The 17,343-nt window shown below is 34.7% G+C and overlaps 1 protein-coding gene across 1 annotated transcript in view; it reads left to right on the plus strand.

The window, feature by feature from the left end:
- LOC128994097 (muscle M-line assembly protein unc-89-like) overlaps nucleotides 1–17,343 on the plus strand; it is a 264,007-nt gene that overhangs the window by 17,129 nt on the left and 229,535 nt on the right. The window contains exon 2 of the mRNA XM_054418357.1: nucleotides 2,139–2,289. Within this exon, the coding sequence (XP_054274332.1) occupies nucleotides 2,139–2,289 (151 nt within the window). The remainder of the gene's footprint in view (nucleotides 1–2,138; nucleotides 2,290–17,343) is intronic.

Here is a 17,343-nt window from a genome sequence, read left to right on the forward strand (position 1 = left end):
AGCAGATTCTTTGGCACTTTACTCCGAGTAATTCTTCTATGTGCATGCTCCTTGCTTTACTAAAGCAATACATCAGATCTCCGTATTTGTTGCTTACTACACCGATCCTCTGTGAGTTCTTATGTAGCAGTAGTGACGAGAAGGGAAGATTTCAGCCAAGTTTTCACTGATGTTTCATCCTTCAGAACTGCTCTACTTTGTACCCCTCTGGAATGGAGCCAAAACACTGAAATTTCTTAAGGCTGTACTAAAATAATTTTGACAGAAATTTAATGTTTGCTTCCATCCATTTATTAAGTTAGTGAATGATTTAAATATATGGTTTCTATGGAAATATATTTTTCTCTACACTGATTAATTATGAAATGGCCTTTTTTCGTTACATAGTCACTACGAATCTTCATCATTACATTGCAAAAGATAGTTACTATGCGAAAGTAATGTTTACTTCCTTTTGGATTTTTTGACGTAAACAAACAAATATTTGTTATTGTTTTGTCAACTGTTTTATATTTAAAAACCAAAACTGTACAACCAAAGAAAACATTAACTTTAAATTGAGGTTATAGCCTGAAAAATGCTACGAATTTGGCAATGTTCTAGAAAATAATTAGTCTTTGTAGTGTAGCGAAAAGTGACGTTCAAAACACGAGTGAAAGTGAGTCTATACATATTCTCGACCATTTTGATTGCTCTATAAATCTCGAGGTTAGAATAAACTAAGTGGTAAAAGTACACTATGGATCAAGAAACAGAAATGTGTCTTGTGTCGTTTTACACCATCTTACTACGCCAACCCTCCCGTAAATTTTTCCATTTCAGTTTAGAGTATTAAGTGTTCTAAGTATTTATTTTGCACAGAATGTCACTTTCTCATTCTGGTAACCCTGTTAAACTAAAATTATAACAATTTATAGCGTCAATGAAAAATGTTTGCGTCGGCATCCACTCTATATCCAGAGTGTTATTTCAAATTTTGATTTAATAATGAAATCTTGTCCCTTCATACTAGTGTTTGTATGCATTGAAATGAAATGTAAATCAATGCAGATGGACGCGTATGTGTGGCTGAACACGACCGAGGTCCAAAGAACCGGAGGAAAACTACCAAGGAATTATTGATAGGAGGGATTTTCGTTTTAGAAAAATAAGATAAACAAATAACAATACCTACATAATTAGATTTGTCAATATACGTAAAATGCGTAGGATACAGAAATTCACAAGCTCAAATATAATTAACAGTAATAAAATGTATGATGCTAAGATGGTTTTTGCAAGTTTATTGTCTTTTTTAATCAACCATGATATTTGAGGTACAGGAGCGTAGTTATGTCGTGTCATGTGTCACTAACTAAATTTTACTGCGGAAACCCCAATGGAGCCCAGTTTTTGGTTACGGAACATAATTCTAGTTGACAATAGTTCTTATTTCCTAAAAAAGGAGTGCCATATAGGGTAATCAAGTAGACTGAGAATCTATGTAGAATTAAATACATAGATTTTCAAAGGATTGGGCCAAGAAAAGCCCACCTCCCAACGTTAAGCGGAATTTTAAATTTCGCACGAGGACCAAGTACCAGAAGAGTGTATGAGTTTTGCCAACGGGTATCAGGTAGCAAGGGTTCCCATCCGCGAATTCCTTATACTGCGGAGTTTTGCCATCGGTTGGAAGTTTGCGCGAGAGGGGGAGAGAGAGAGATTACACGTGAGCATGAGGGCTTCCGCTAGGGGTGGACAAACCAGGCAGGATGCTGACTGTGTTCAAAGGAATGCAGTTATGCATCTTTGACTGTGAAAGGAAATGTATTGAATTTTTAACTTAACCTAACCTAACCTAACCTAACCTAACCTAACCTAACCTAACCTAACCCACCTTACCCACTGTGACAAGCGCATAACTGCAGTCAACCCCAAGCGTAGACAACCCTGACAATCATTCTCTCTCCCTCCCTCACACTCTCTTTCTCCCTCCCCCACCGTTGGCAAATCTCCACACCAAGAGGTGGCCGACGGCATCCCCACATCTACCTGACACCCGTTGGCAAAACTCCGGTTCCCGTACCAGAAGTTGTGACTGAATGATTGCTCCACAGGTTACATACAATGTTGAATAATTTTCTACCTTATGTCCCCAGAGGTCAGTGAGGTGACGTTGACAGCCTCGCAGACTGTGGCCGCGCCTCTCCTCGCTCCCTCCAGAACCGGCCTCACTGCCCAGGAGGGGGATGATGTAGAGATATCTGTTCCTCTAGCACCTCAGAGTGGATCTCCATCCCACATTACCTGGTAAGTTATTTTGATAGTATATGTTTTGCATGAAATGTGATTTTCGAGATATTCGTTTTCACAGTATGAATCAAATAGTTTAAGTTAAAAATTAGAATTTTGCGTGTTTCTGCGGTACGATATTTTAACATTTGTTCATTAATCCCATGATGATATTTGATTCAAAGCTGCGTATGAGTACCAGCCAACATACAATAAAATGATTATTGTTTAACTCGTCCTTTGATTTTATTGATTTTCTATTTATGAGCTATAATATAGGCTAATCATTATTATGGTCTATTATGTAATTTCTTTACTTACGTATAACGACAAAAATGCGTGTTTAAAATGACTAAATGATTTAAAGTGTAAAAAATGCTATTATGTACAAAACATTAAGTAAAGAACGTTTTATTGAGATCTAATTTTTTCCACAGACGGTAGGGGGTAAAAACAAAAACGTTTTCAAAAGCTGCGGTCGCATGTCAATGTAGTGAGAGAACATAGAATTCACGAACTAACTACTGACGTATGTTAGAACTACATAATTTACATACCATAATTAACATTAACACTTTTTGGGTAAAATGTAAGTTAATTCTGAAAACATACCAAATAATTCATCATATGTATTGTTGCATTAATGTTTGATGAAGGTCTAAAGTTTGTCATCGTGTACATTTTCAAAGTCATTCGATGGCTTTTGAAACACTGAAACCAGATCTTTTTACATTACGACTATCATAAACAATTTTATAAACGAGCAACGAAATATGTATTTTGTAATCATACGCAGAACTATAGAATGAAAATATTATTTTACTCCGTGTTTTTCTGCAAAGCTCGAATGCACATACTTTTCCCCCTGACTGGTAGAGAGACAAACATAAATTCGCCTCTGTAAAATTAATAAGTTCAGCCCTTGGTGCTGAATTAAAACGCCATTTACTCAATGAAAGGGCCAACTTTTACGGTAAAGTATTTGCGGGCGCCTGTAATGTGATCGATGCAATATAGGTACTGCATGCATGTTGCCGCTGCGTTCTGCAGGGACAATCTGCACTAACATCAAGCAGATTAAAACTAGGCTATATGACAAACTACCATTTTTGGGTCGCCGGAATTTTATCCCCCTGGAATTTTACCCCCTGGGCAAAGCTGACGTCACTATGACGTAGTAACCTGAGTGGCCAAAAGTTTGTTCGCGGCCGGAATTTTACCCCCGCGGATTTGGAAGTCTAATGAAAATAGTCAGAGCGTGATTAATTAGATTAGCGATAAAAACCGGAATTTTACCCCCTGTCCATATAACTAGCGTTTAGGCAACTGAAGATGTACGGGCCGGAATTTTACCCCCCGGAATTTTACCCCCGGAATTTTACCCCCCGGAATTTTACCCCCTGGGTGATTTTAGAAATTGAATGATTGATTTTCTTAATTCCTGTTTTTAATTAATTGTAAACATTTCATTATTTAGTAGCATATCTTTATTTATTTATTTTGAAATCTCAACTGAGTAAACAGAATTCGCTGTTTTATTTTGATCATATTAACCAACAGTTGGCTTCAAAGATCGAATCCTGACACTCGAATCTCAAAATTAATATTAAAACCCTGTTCGATTAGTTAATGTAACATATAAATTAAGATAGGCTACTTAATAATAAAATGTTTATCATTTAATACTGAATGACGATAATTAATCATTCTCACTAATTTATATCTGGCCAGGGGGTAAAATTCCGGGGGGTAAAATTCCGGGGGTAAAATTCCGGGGGTAAAATTCCGGGGGGTAAAATTCCGGGGGTAAAATTCCGGGGGGTAAAATTCCGGGCCGTACATTCTAGGTTTTTATAATTTGATGTGTTCTGATTAAACTCACAACCGTGAAAATATATGTTTAATTCCGCGTTTAATCCATCGAGCTGATGTCGTGAAACTCAAATGTTCGCGGCCGGAATTTTACCCCCTGGTTTGTGACGTCACGTTTGCCCAGGGGGTAAAATTCCAGGGGGATAAAAATCCGCTACCCCCCATTTTTGTCTCTAGGCATAGTAAAATTTGTAAAATTAAATCCTTTTAATTACATGTATTACTTTATGTTATCGGTTTACGGTTGCTATTGCAATACCCAGAGTTTCCATACTAGTGTTACCTAAAATTCGCCCTTTCCTTTAAAAGATCTTTGATACAAACAAAAACTAGAATATTTTTAGTACTATAAGTGAGTCAAATATACTCCATGTTGTGGTGTGAGGTACATCTTGCTAGGATTCATCCTAATGTGGTGACGATGGGTGCTTTCTATATCATCATAAATTATTGTGTGAAATTAGAATTGGCATTCAATGGACCATTTGGCAAGTGTTTCCAACTGCGCAGCTAGCAGTTCCTCACACGGCCGTCAGATGGCAGCACAGTATGAGTGTACGTCGGTAATGTTGTTTGGAAAAAACAAAGTCGCTGCCAATGTACACACAGGCGATATGTCGGACATTGTGGAAGCAATCTTTGACCTTAGAAAGGTCTAGATATTCCATTTCAATGTTAAAATCGTTACCGGTCTTAGAATGGTACTTGAGCGTAGTTAAATAAAGCCATCTAAAGGGTTTACTGGTGTTGCTTACTAAGCTTCTTCGTAAACACAGACATTTAACCTAGCAAAGGCGAGGAAAACTAACTACATTCAGTAGCCTTTCTATCATCAGATCATTTAGCTCATAAAAGATTTTACATTAACACAGTTTGGAGCTTATTCAATCTTGTTGGAATTGAAGGTAAGTTTGGCAACAACTGGTTCATATAGATGAAATGTCTTACATAGTATTCAGCATTTAGTGCAATTAGGTCTGTTCGTTCAATTTAAAACTTCAGAGATAGAAGATGTGACAAAACTTTTTCTTTTGTGTGAGACCTTTATATTGACTGGAAACCCATTATCGACGAATAGTTTGATGTTACATGTTCTCAACCAACTTCATAGAAAGATCTACAGAAAACCATCGATCAATTCAAAATGTATATATATATAATTAGGCTGAAAAATTTGTAAGTTGTTTGTAAAATGGATATTTGTATATTATAGCTAGTTCATACAATTATGATTAATTATTTTACGGGACATTTATTCGCCATAATTATTAAACAAGATCATAAATATATTTGTAATAATCCTCTTTACTACACACTTAATATATCCAGTTTTTATCAACTTTGTACACTATGAGTAAGTATTATCTGCAGTACTTAAGGTGTCACAAATATTGAACACTGGCCATGTTTTAACCCATTTAGGCACATAATCAATCAACTGTTAACTTTGCCGAAGATTGTTGCAAGTATACGAGATCTTGTATTTATTTTTTCGCCAGTTACAATAAAGAACCACATACAAATTCCAAATAATTACATTTATAATTTTATATTTTCTTTCCCAAGAGCATGTACGTTTGATGAGACTGGGGGTCCGATATAGGCCAGACTCAGTAGAACTGAGTCATCGTTATTTTTATATCAGACTGTCCAGTCTAATGATTGACATATTTTATTCACTTTGCCAGATTAAAATAGAAGGCTTAAAATAAAAATAAAAATATCTATAACAGCTGGTTAATGCAATTGACAATAGTTTGTTTGTTTACATTTTTGTTTACTTATTTTATTATTTATTATCTTAAAGGAGGTTCAGTAAATGAACACTGATGCTATTTCTAGCTATATTCTTGATCAGCATCGTACGTGTTATTAAATTGCCTGAAAAAATATGTACTTCTAATAACACTTGTAATAATATATTTACACTTATACTGTTGACTCACAAGGCGGTAAATACATATAAAAGTTGGTTAGTGGTGATCAATTTCGATTGGACACTCCAATCATCATCAGACACAATAGGCGAACCCCTCTTACCAACTTTTATATGTATTTGCCGTCTTGTGAGTCAGCAGTGTAAATTGTAAATATATTATTACAAGTGTTATTGGACGTATATATATATATATACTAGCTGTACCCTTTGCAAATTGGCTGTAGTCATAAATTTAAAAAAAATAATAGTGCTGCACCTTGTTGGTAATCCTTGTAACTTTAATGCTATTGAACATCATAGAACAGAACCAACTTGTTTGATTGAAACAGCTGTTAAGAAATTCCTTTTAAATATGAAAAATCATAAGGTTAACATGGGAAATTCCAGAGCCACTGGGGCGGAGCCCGAAAGCCCGATCAGAATAAAAACTACTTAGTTTTCCTATTTAATGCCCAAAGAATCGGTGTACCGAATTTCAGCCTCCTAGGTAAATGGGAAGTTGGAGAATTAGTGATTAGTGAGTGAGGGAGTGAGTCAGTCAGTGAGGGCTTTGCCTTTTATATATTTAGATATATTTTTTTATTTTATTTCTAGCTGTATAATACAAGTGAGTGCTTTAAGGTGTTTGAAATAAGAGGAATATGAGATGAACATAACATGTCTGTTGGTCGTCCAAGAGGTTTTCGCCGATCTTTAACAGGTCGTCGCGACAGAGCGGCGAGTTCAGGTACAACAGTACCCACGTCGGAAACCTCAGGACGTAAGGTATGAAGGTTCCGCTGCTTTAAACATTCCTTCTGATGACAATTTCTCGGAACTTGGGCCCTTTAAATGAAATATTAAGTCAAAGTTAATTAAATTAATTTAATTGTAGCTTCTGTACACCCGTCAATTCACGAGTAGGAGCTCTTCATTCAATTAAATAACTAAATGAAATAATCGACCACTTACACACAATATTTTGGTAGTTTTTTTTTTTAATTCCAACGTTATATATATATATGCAAAAACAAGGCTTTATTAAATAATCCCTCAAAATTAATGGTAACACTTTGTATTCAGAAAGCTATATTCTCATTTTTAGAAAAATGTCTTCAGGTGTCATGCTAAAACTAATAGGCAAGTGTCATAATTGCCATGCCACCTCACAAATATGATAACATTCATGCTCAAATATAATAACACTGTCTGTGGTTCAATTCAACTGGGTTCATTTTATTTCTTTAATGGCTGCAATTATAAATAAAAGATATACATAAGTTTATCAGGCTTTTTGAGCTTAATACTCGCAAAATCTTTAAGGCATGTTTATGTTTGGCATCGCGTAAATTTGTCGTGTCCACTCTTACTTTGTTTATATAGATACTACAACTTAAAAACTATTCCAAAAACATGAAGACAAATTTTTAAGCTACCACCTATCCTTAGTGATGTATATTAACTTAACTGTTCTGGATATGGGCTATTAGGGAGAAAATACTTATTTGCGTGTTTGAAAGCTAAATACTGTGACTGATAGCAGCAGATTCCGTCAATGGCTCAATATAATCACGTTCATTCTAAAACTTTCTACAGTGATGCATGTCAAACAGTCAAATGCGTTATGAATGAACAGATTGTCGAATTGGCCAACTTAAAATCTAATTACTAATACTGACAGACAATTGACTTGTGTGCAAATCTTGGCCACCAATCACTGAACGGTTATATTAGTACGTGGATGGAAGAGCCATCGTATTATACGGGCTGTTTGACCGGGGCTAAGAACAGCACGGTGTTGCCAAATTGTTTCTTTGGGATGAGCGTTTCACCGCGAAGCCAAACATTGTTCTTTTCAAAATATTTTACTTCACATTCAAAATTTGTGAACAAGTGGATGCGAGGGCTTACATAAAAATCTTGACAAAAATTCTGCAGGGAGAGGCACGACCAGCAATTACATTAAATACATCTTACCTTAAAACAGATTAAATTAAACTTGACTGTAGGTTATCATCAATTATAAAATAAAAAAATTAAATAGGCTTTTCCTTTTATTTAATCCACTATCAAAAGCAATGTCTTAACACTTAATTATGTCTCCACTTAACGAAGTATAATCATCGTGTCACATATTTTTCTAAATATTTTACAATTTTTTTAGAAATGAAAATTTAGAAAACTTATTATATAAGATGTGGAAGATAAAAATTGACATAATTAGATAGGCCTAATAATGGAAAATATTGAAGGAAAACCAGTCGATAAGGTTAAAAGTAAGTAAGTTGACAGCACTGTACATAAAACGATTTGTATTTAAATTGCAGTCAATTTGATCTATACAAAGACTGCTTTGATGTGTTTAGCCAAAAATGTACCAGTTATTAGATTTAGGGTCTGCTTTACCTCTATTTCAAAGTCTACCCTATGACGGGGGTTACTTTTCCCATGGGGGTGGATGCAGGATGCAATAAGTCTAATGGGGTTCAAAATTTAATTAAAAATAAGTGTTCAAATCGATTAGTCGACTAATTCTAAGTAAATTTTGTTTTATCTAATTTCCCATGTAGGGAATAAGCTATTACCGTACTACTCATATGTTCCTGGACCCGGGACCGATTTACTTTTTAGTTTTGAGACCCCTAGAGGCCAAAACACAATTCGTTCAAATTCGGATATCTTTATGTGTGTGTCCGTTAGCACGAAAATTCGAGCAAAATGGTCCCAATTTAATGAAATTTTGTATAAAGTGTAAACCTACATTTATTCGAACGAGTTCGCGAACCGGCATGATCGGACTATGGGAACGGGGATTTATGGGGGGGGGGGGGGGGGGTTAATAAGGTAAACATTTTTAATTTCCACTTTTTACCACAAAACAAATTAAATTAAGCAATTTATTTCCAAACCATTTGGTAGAGCTAAAGAAAATAAATAATTTAGCATATTGAAATTTAATCATGCGCCTAATGGTTACGGAGAAAAAAATTTAAATTTAAAATTCCCATGTTATTCTTATGGTGAATAAGTAAACTGTTGTAGTTTGTTTGTTTATGAACATATTTTGATCAATTTTATAAAATGCATTTATTTCTTACTAAACTATTAACATTTTACAAAAAAATACTTTTACCCTCCCTGTTACAGCAAACCTAAGTACTCGTTAAACCAATTCTGTATGAATAGGGAATAAATGTGATATTTATAAGGAGACATTTTAGTGTAAATCCAATCAGGCAAATGGAAATTCACTTAGTCTGCAGGTTTGCTGCTGCGGGGTATTATAAAGTTTTCCTTAAAAGTCAATACTTTTCTAAGTACTTATTCTCGAGCAAAAGTTTCGGTTTTCAGGCTTCTAACTTTGCATGATTTTAGATTGGAGTGAGATGCCTTTAGCTTTGTTACTGACTAAGATCAGCTGTTTTTTTAGCCAGGTCCATTTATTAACAGCCTAATCAAGGACAGCTGGCTCCAGCCAAGAGTGGGGCCTTGCTCCAGCCTAGATCATCAAAAGGTTTCCAACTTCTGATAGAATCTAACACACCAAACCTTCCAAAACCAAAGTTTAATCCCAACAAATTTATAGTCATACGAGGCAATTGACCAATCGTTCAAATCCCGTTGTTTTTGCCAAACACAAACTAGCAATATATCCGACATCTCCCTACTGACATTGCAATAACGAATGTTTTTGACAATTGCACAACCTTCCAATAGTTTGGCCCTTGAGGTGCAATTGTTTCTGGTATAGGGTCGCCAAAAAACCGCGGGACGCGCGCCCGTGACGTAACTTGGGCCAGCCGCCCAAAATATCGCTCTAGTGTTGGTGAACGATTCGCGGAGCGCGGGAGTGCTGTGTGCGTGCGTGTGTCAGTGACTTCGGTAAATTATCTGGGATTATCAGTGATAATTATATACACTAGGTTACATACATGTCATCATCTGATTGACTAATATATTCGTCATTTAAAATTTTCTGTGAAAATTCCAATGGACTATCGTGTACATTTGTTGTCCAAAATTCCTTTACTTTCTACTCGTATCTGTGGTATTTAGGATATAATTAAATGTAAAAGTGTAAATATATGCGTTCTGAGTAGGCTATATGAGTGATAAAACAATAACTTAATCCACTGACCTGCGGTAAACACATTTCCTTTAAATTTTTGTGATCTACAGGGAAAAGATGCAAAGGAAATTTTAATGCTGTAAAAAATTGTGTACTGCAGTTTTAAAACCGTCCAGTCTTTGAGGTTTAGATTTTCCTTTTAATGGATTTTAATAAGTCTTAGTCTTATTACTGTTTAAAATCAGAGGTTTTTATACAAAGGCCTTATTTTACAAACCAAGTAGTCAATGTTCTTAGATAGGGCTTATCGTTTTGTTTTTGGACTATACTACTTTGTTCTTCCTGGTTATTTTTCTCTTCTTATCATAAATAATTCTTTCATTCACTTGGATTTACTTCTATTAATTTGATATTTATTGTGCTTTAAACGTCGTAACTACTATTAACATATGCTGTAAGAGGGGAGGTCCAAAGCTGATCTTGTAGGGTTTGTGTGGTTCCTAATGTCAACCTTTTGTTAAATAGAACCAACCAACCAATAGTGGATATTCTAATGACAATGGCATCCAGGTCAGAATCAAAACAGCAACCTTCAGATTTGAAGGCGAGCTCAAATACATATAGGTACTTATTAATGTATTGACTGTATATGACTTTGATATAATATTCTTGTCCTCGGAATAAAATTCCCTAAAATCGCAATAGTTTTTGCAACTTTACCATAGTCCAAATGGGTTTACTATTTATTTCCTAACCAAAATGTTAGGTTTTGCTGTTTCTTTAATCTAACTAAAGGCTTCTATTGAAACTTTTTAAAATATTTCATTTTCGATCAATAATTTTACTAAATTTACTGAAATATTTTGTCAAAAGTATAACCTTTAAATTAATTCTTAAGTAAGCTTCAGCCAATTTTTTTGGTGATTATCGAGATTGAATATTTTAATATTTAAGATCTTTAAGATCGGTTTAGGATCGTTATTATTAGACTAACGTTTCAAAATAAAAAGATTTGGCGGTTGAATTCCCGAAAGAATGCTGGATTATGTAACAAATGGCTTTGTAGGTTGTTGAGTTCTATTCTGGCAAACCTCTGCTGTTCTTCTGTCAGATTAGCCGATTTATCTTCAATTCTTGGAAAGACAGTTCAATTCCTCTTTGCTTTGACATTTAGGCTTTCTAAAATTTGTTATAGGGTTTAATTTCGTCACGATTTTCTAAACTAGTCCCTTTATTCTTCCAGCGAGGTGAGAACGCATAAAATGTCCCTATAAACCTACTGTGGTAAATAGTATTATACTTAGGCCTGCTAAACTAAGTTTTACATCGTATTGTAAGAAATCTTTTTGGCTTAACTCAACCAAGTTAAAATTAAAATCTTAGTTTGACCATTTAATTCTTGTTTTTGTACTGTGGTAAACATACACTCTTTACAGAATCAAAAGTAAACTATATAATCCAACTTAGTTGGTGTCCATCGGCTTAATTCACTCTGCTGTGTAGCATAATGTAAATAGTAACTTTATCGACTCACAAACAAAAACCAATGTAATTAGTGTTAATGCACGTTGATTTCTCAACCAAAATGTGGTTTATTGTTGTTTTTTTAAATGTTTGAAATGATATTTTATTGCATATCCGAACAGCTGTGTTCATTGTTGTTATTTTTTAGAGAAAAACATTAATGATTTAATTCACCGAGACAGCAACCCACTTTGTTTGCCTATTTTAAGCTGAATTTGAATGGAAAGCGTGGAATGAGTGCGTTTACATTTGATAGTAGCTTCAGATCAGATGTTTTTTTTTTATTCAGAACCATTAATAGAAGATTCAATAATCAAAGACAGCTGGGTCTAGCTACTTTAACAGGAAAATGTGGAACAGTTGTGGACTAATGATCATATCCTCAGTGTTAGCTGAACACTGTTACTGTTGTTATTGTTACGAGTTTTACAAATAGGCAACTCATTCCCAGTCATTTATATTCCACCTCATTACTCATTATATTACATCATAACTCATTGTTGCTTTGGTCTTTGTTGATTTGTTTATTGTTTTGTACAGCGACGATTTCATCTTACAATAACCCAAATATAAATCCCATATCCTCATACAAGGCACCTTAATTTTTCCTGCGAACAATAATTTGTTTACACCGTTGCAAAAAAAGGGTTGTAAAAAGTTTTGCATTTATAATATTTACATCCATTTGGCCTTTTACATTCATGTTTTCTTGGAATTGTGCAAGTTAACTTCTCATAATGTAAAATCTTAATATCCTTTTGTGTATTCAAGTAGGTTTCACGTTGGTAGCGGGAACACTTATGTTACTAGTTTCTGTCTTTTGTGTGGTGTTTACATGTTATTCACTCTGCCAGTGTCAATATTCTGTTTCTCTTAGTTTTCAATTGCCAGAATTATATAATTTAAATTACACATTGCAGATTTAAAATACGCATTCGTTTTTAAATTGTTATTGTTTGAGTAAAAAAAAGTGGGTGTGAAAAACAGACATTTGCAATAACTGGGTGTGTTTTTGTCTAGTGGTTAGCGTGTCAGACTTCGGTGCTAGAGAGATTGGTTTAATTCCTGACACATCCCTAAATTAGTATGGGTTTGACCACTTTCCCATCAAAGCGTTTCTTATTACATTTCTTAAAACGCACTGACATAGAATCAAATGTAAAATAATGAATAACTAAAAAAACTTTTTTAAAGCATAACGTTTTTAAACACACTAAAAAGTAGAAAATAATTTATAAATATGCGGAGAGTATAAATACCTGTAAGATTTAAAACGAAAAACGTGGGGTGCATGCAATAGATAATTTACAATTACCTTCACCTATTGAACTAATGTATTATTATCAATTGCATGCACCCCACGTTTTTCGTTTTAAATCTTACAGGTATTTATACTCTCCACATATTTATAAATTATTTTCTACTTTTTAGTGCGTTTAAAAACGTTTTGCTTTAAAAAAGTTTTTTATTTATACATTATTTTCTACTTTTTAGTTTTTAATGTGTGTGGATGTTAAATCTATTTCAAGCATCTATACCAGATTAAGACAGAGGCATGTGGGAAATCTAAGGTTTATTTGAGTTTCTTTTCATATAATTATGTATTAGATTGAATGTACCCACTAACTATAAATATACCAACTATTTAATTTATTGTTTACTTAATAGAATAAATAAAAATTGACATTATTATCAAACACATCTATATCTGCAATCACATTTTTCATCTTTATTTTGAAATGTTTGTTTGTATAAAGAATCGCTTGGGAGTATAACCTGTACCTCTTAACCTCTGCTCTTCGAACTGTCAAATTTAAGTATTTACAGCTGACTTAAATTAATTGATATATTTACATCCTTTTAAAATGTAAACATGGAAAATTTGGAAGCCTATGGGGCGTAGCCTAAGGGAAATATGAAAATTAAATGATATAATATTGCATTGTCATCCATTTGTGAGCTATGTTTCAAATTTCAAGTCTCTAGCTCATCGGGAACTTTGTTTAAAATTGATATCAATATTTGTAGGAAAGCCAGCTAATAAAAACAAGCCCATGGGGCGTAGCCCAAGGGAAATATGAAAATTAAATGATATAATATTGCGTTGTCATCCATTGGTGAGCTATGTTTCAAGTTTCAAGTCCCTAGCTCATCAGGAAGTATCAAAATTTGCAAGAAAGCGAGTTAATAAAAACAAGCCCATGGGGCGTAGCCCAAGGGAAATATGAATATTAAATGATATAATATTGCATTGTCTTCCATTTGTGAGCTACGTTTCAAGTTTCAAGTCTCTAGCTCATCGGGAAGTTAGTATAAAATTGATTGCAAAGTTTGTACCGGACAAGAAAGCGAGCTAATAAAAACGTTTTAAAAAATAAGTTAACAACAGCACATTCTGTCTAAAGCTCAAATCAACCCCGTCCTAAAGGCTACAGTCCCTATAACGTGTGAATAAAATGTAGATCCATCCATAGTCAAAGATACAATTCAGTCAAAACCACACACACAAAATATGTATCACGGTATCACTTAACAGTTTTAATTGATATCACAAACATACTAACTGTGTAAATGTTTTCACAGTAAAGGCTTGAATGGCGAGGATGCTAGTCAGTGTGTGTTGCAGTGTTTAAGTAAACACTTCTAACCGGCGCTTCTTTTGGGCTGTTTGTTAATGTCGAGTTGTTAATCTATTTTGACTAATGTCGGCCAATGTTGGCACAGTTAGTTGAAGACTTCGCATGCTATTTGACATTGTATCTCCACCACAGAATTACTCCAACCCGATATTTTAGAAAATAACGTCTGATGACGTGTGCTTTCTAAATGTGTGAACAAGTAAAGGTTATTCAAGGAACTGTGCAATGGTTTTTGTTAGATTAGTAAATTTAATGTCTACATGCATAGTTCTTTACATGATTATTAATGTTTGTCTTTCTGAATGAAAATTGTTATTTTCTTCAATTTATCTTTTCTCATTCTATTACACTGAAGTAGACATTCCGTCTATATAGCCCTTATGTAGCCATCTATGTTTTACCCTAAAAAAGAAAATTGTTGAATGTGCTCTTTACAAATGGGTGCTACTTAATTATATCTCCCTTTGTTTTGCGATACTATGATGCTGTGGTTTGATGGTTTGCTGAGGTTGCATCTTTCAGTTTGGATTTGTCACATAGATGTTGTATAGAACGTAAACCAGTTTTCAAACAAAATGTATGTCATCCAAAATGCCTGTATTTTTTAACAAATAAAATTAGAGACTGCATCAGCCATGTCGTTGCTAGCCAAACCTTCCTCTTGCTGATCCAAATTAAGCCTCGTCTCCATCAACCGAACATGTCCGCTGAACACTGTTCGCGAACATAAAAAACGAACATTCCAGAATGTGATGCTTCATTTGAATTCTCTAACTTATTACTCCTTATAATTTTTATCATTATGATAAATCCTTGACAACAATGAATTACTATTACAAATCATATTTACCACAGCAATCTACTTTTTCATCTATTAGGCCTTCAACTTTGTTTACTACTTTGGTGAATAATGTGTTTTTGAAATGAACATAGAACATTGAATTAAACGGGGCTGCAGACTCGTAATTCGGTGGAACTAAAACTCAGTACTTTTACTGTCTTTGAACTTAACACTGTTTACGATTACAAGGCAGAACTTGGCTATCCACTTTCCCAAATCGCTGTTGGGGCAGGCTGTCTAAACTGGTCGTAACGTCGTCATCTCTACCCGCCACGGCGTCGGCCAGCTGGCAATCTCCCGCCCATTGTGCTCCACAGCCATCATGACCGCGGGTATTTGCGTTATCTTTGTGCACTCTTAATCCAACGATAATCAATGGCTGGACCGACTATATAGATTATAGATACGCTTTAAGGGACGTTTTGTGAAAAGCTGTTTGTTATTGATATTTATTTCAAAGTAAGATTGGTTTGACGTCTCTTAGTATCCCTGCCAGTGGCATTATTTTTATGTCAAGGAATCAAAAACAGTTTCAAAGGAAAACAGTCCAAATCCCAAAAGCCTTTACTGGTATGTCGGTGATTGAACTCATAACTCATGTTCCAAAGTTAAAAGAATATCTAAGTGACAAACTTTTTAAATTTTTAAATTCAGCTAAGGAAGTGTTTTTGTAGTTATATCTCTATGTCTTTTGGATATAAAATTATTGACTTAACAGATACTCTGGACTTGTTGAATGTTGAATTTTTATTTATAGCATAAGGCTTACAAGTCCTGGTTTCATTATACAGGAGTAGGATATGAGGCGCTTTCAACACATATTTTGATGATGAAATAACATCACAGTTTTTATTTCAATGTTGTTACTTTCAGTTTTAGCAAAACATTGGTTAGAAGGTTAAAGTAGTTGCTGTTGAATTGGTCCAGTATCTCAAGATTAGGCGAGGCCTCACTGTGTCATGGCGCGAGTCCATTCGTCAATCAGCTGGGGCAGGTTCATCACTCGGTGGGCAGATTTTCCCATCCTTGTTAGTCAGTCGTGACGTCATCGTTGATGCGATGCAATTATCGTACTGGTATCGCATAGCTCCACAAGTCAATAGTCGATATCGAATACCCCTAATTTACTTTACTTAGAGAATCGCTGCGCTGAAACGAAACGCTTCCATCTTCTTTCTCGAATCTTGCTTGGTTAGGTTCAGGACTCTAGATTCTCGTTCTTTGGTTCTTTCTTTCTTTTTGTTTGGTTGGATTGCATGTAATGTCGACAAGCGTAACGAAAGAAAAGTTGTTGATCTTGTTTTCAGATATAACTCACTAGTCTAATTTTTAATTTATAACTTACCCGTACTTAACTTACGAGAAGTTGCTTTCTGGATAGGCCTAGTTTAACTTAAATTATACATTTTTATATTTATATGACTTAAGTATTAACTTAGGTCTAGGCCTATTAGAGGATTTTAAATGGAGGCAACAGAAGATAATAATTATGGTGATCAAGTGGAATCGAAATTACACTTTGTTAATACATACGACCAATTTCTACTAAAATTGCAAGAAACCGAAGTATCTACGTATAGCAAATTTGTTTGCAGGCGTGCTTGTAAGCAGGATTTTGGCCATAACCTGTATAATAGCTTTAAGTTCTTGTTTATCTTTTACTTGGCCACAAAGCCAAGTCCAACTTGGGTATAAGCTCCTTATTACCGATAATACAATTAGATTTGCATATGAACGGTAAATTTAAATTACAGACCGTTCTATAACTTTAGTTTAAAAGGGTTTTCTACTGTGACTATCAGAATCATACTTCATATTCATAGATTGTAGAGAAACGACCTTAACCTACATTAATAACAACCTAAAATCATAACCATGATGTTAACGAATTCGACGCGAATAACGATCAAATATCGATAGACGATATTTAGAACTACATCGACTTCCCGAATCGATCGAATCAACGATGACGTCACGACTGACTAACAAGGATGGGAAAATCTGCCCACCTCATCGCTCAGCTGGGCACTAGTATTGCCTACTCGAAAAAACAATAGTAGTTTACGCAACGATTGCGTTAAGTGAGTCTTTACGACACGAGTAGAAAATTTAAGGCACGAGCCTTGGCGAGTGCCTTAACAACTTCTACGAGTGTCGTAAAGACTATTAACGTGAGTTGCGTACACTACTTTACCTACGACCGTTTTTT

The sequence above is a fragment of the Macrosteles quadrilineatus genome, unplaced genomic scaffold (assembly GCF_028750875.1).
Source record: "Macrosteles quadrilineatus isolate MER2022 unplaced genomic scaffold, UCM_ALF_1.0 Scaffold_5__1_contigs__length_97177068, whole genome shotgun sequence".
Classification (NCBI taxonomy): domain Eukaryota; kingdom Metazoa; phylum Arthropoda; class Insecta; order Hemiptera; family Cicadellidae; genus Macrosteles; species Macrosteles quadrilineatus.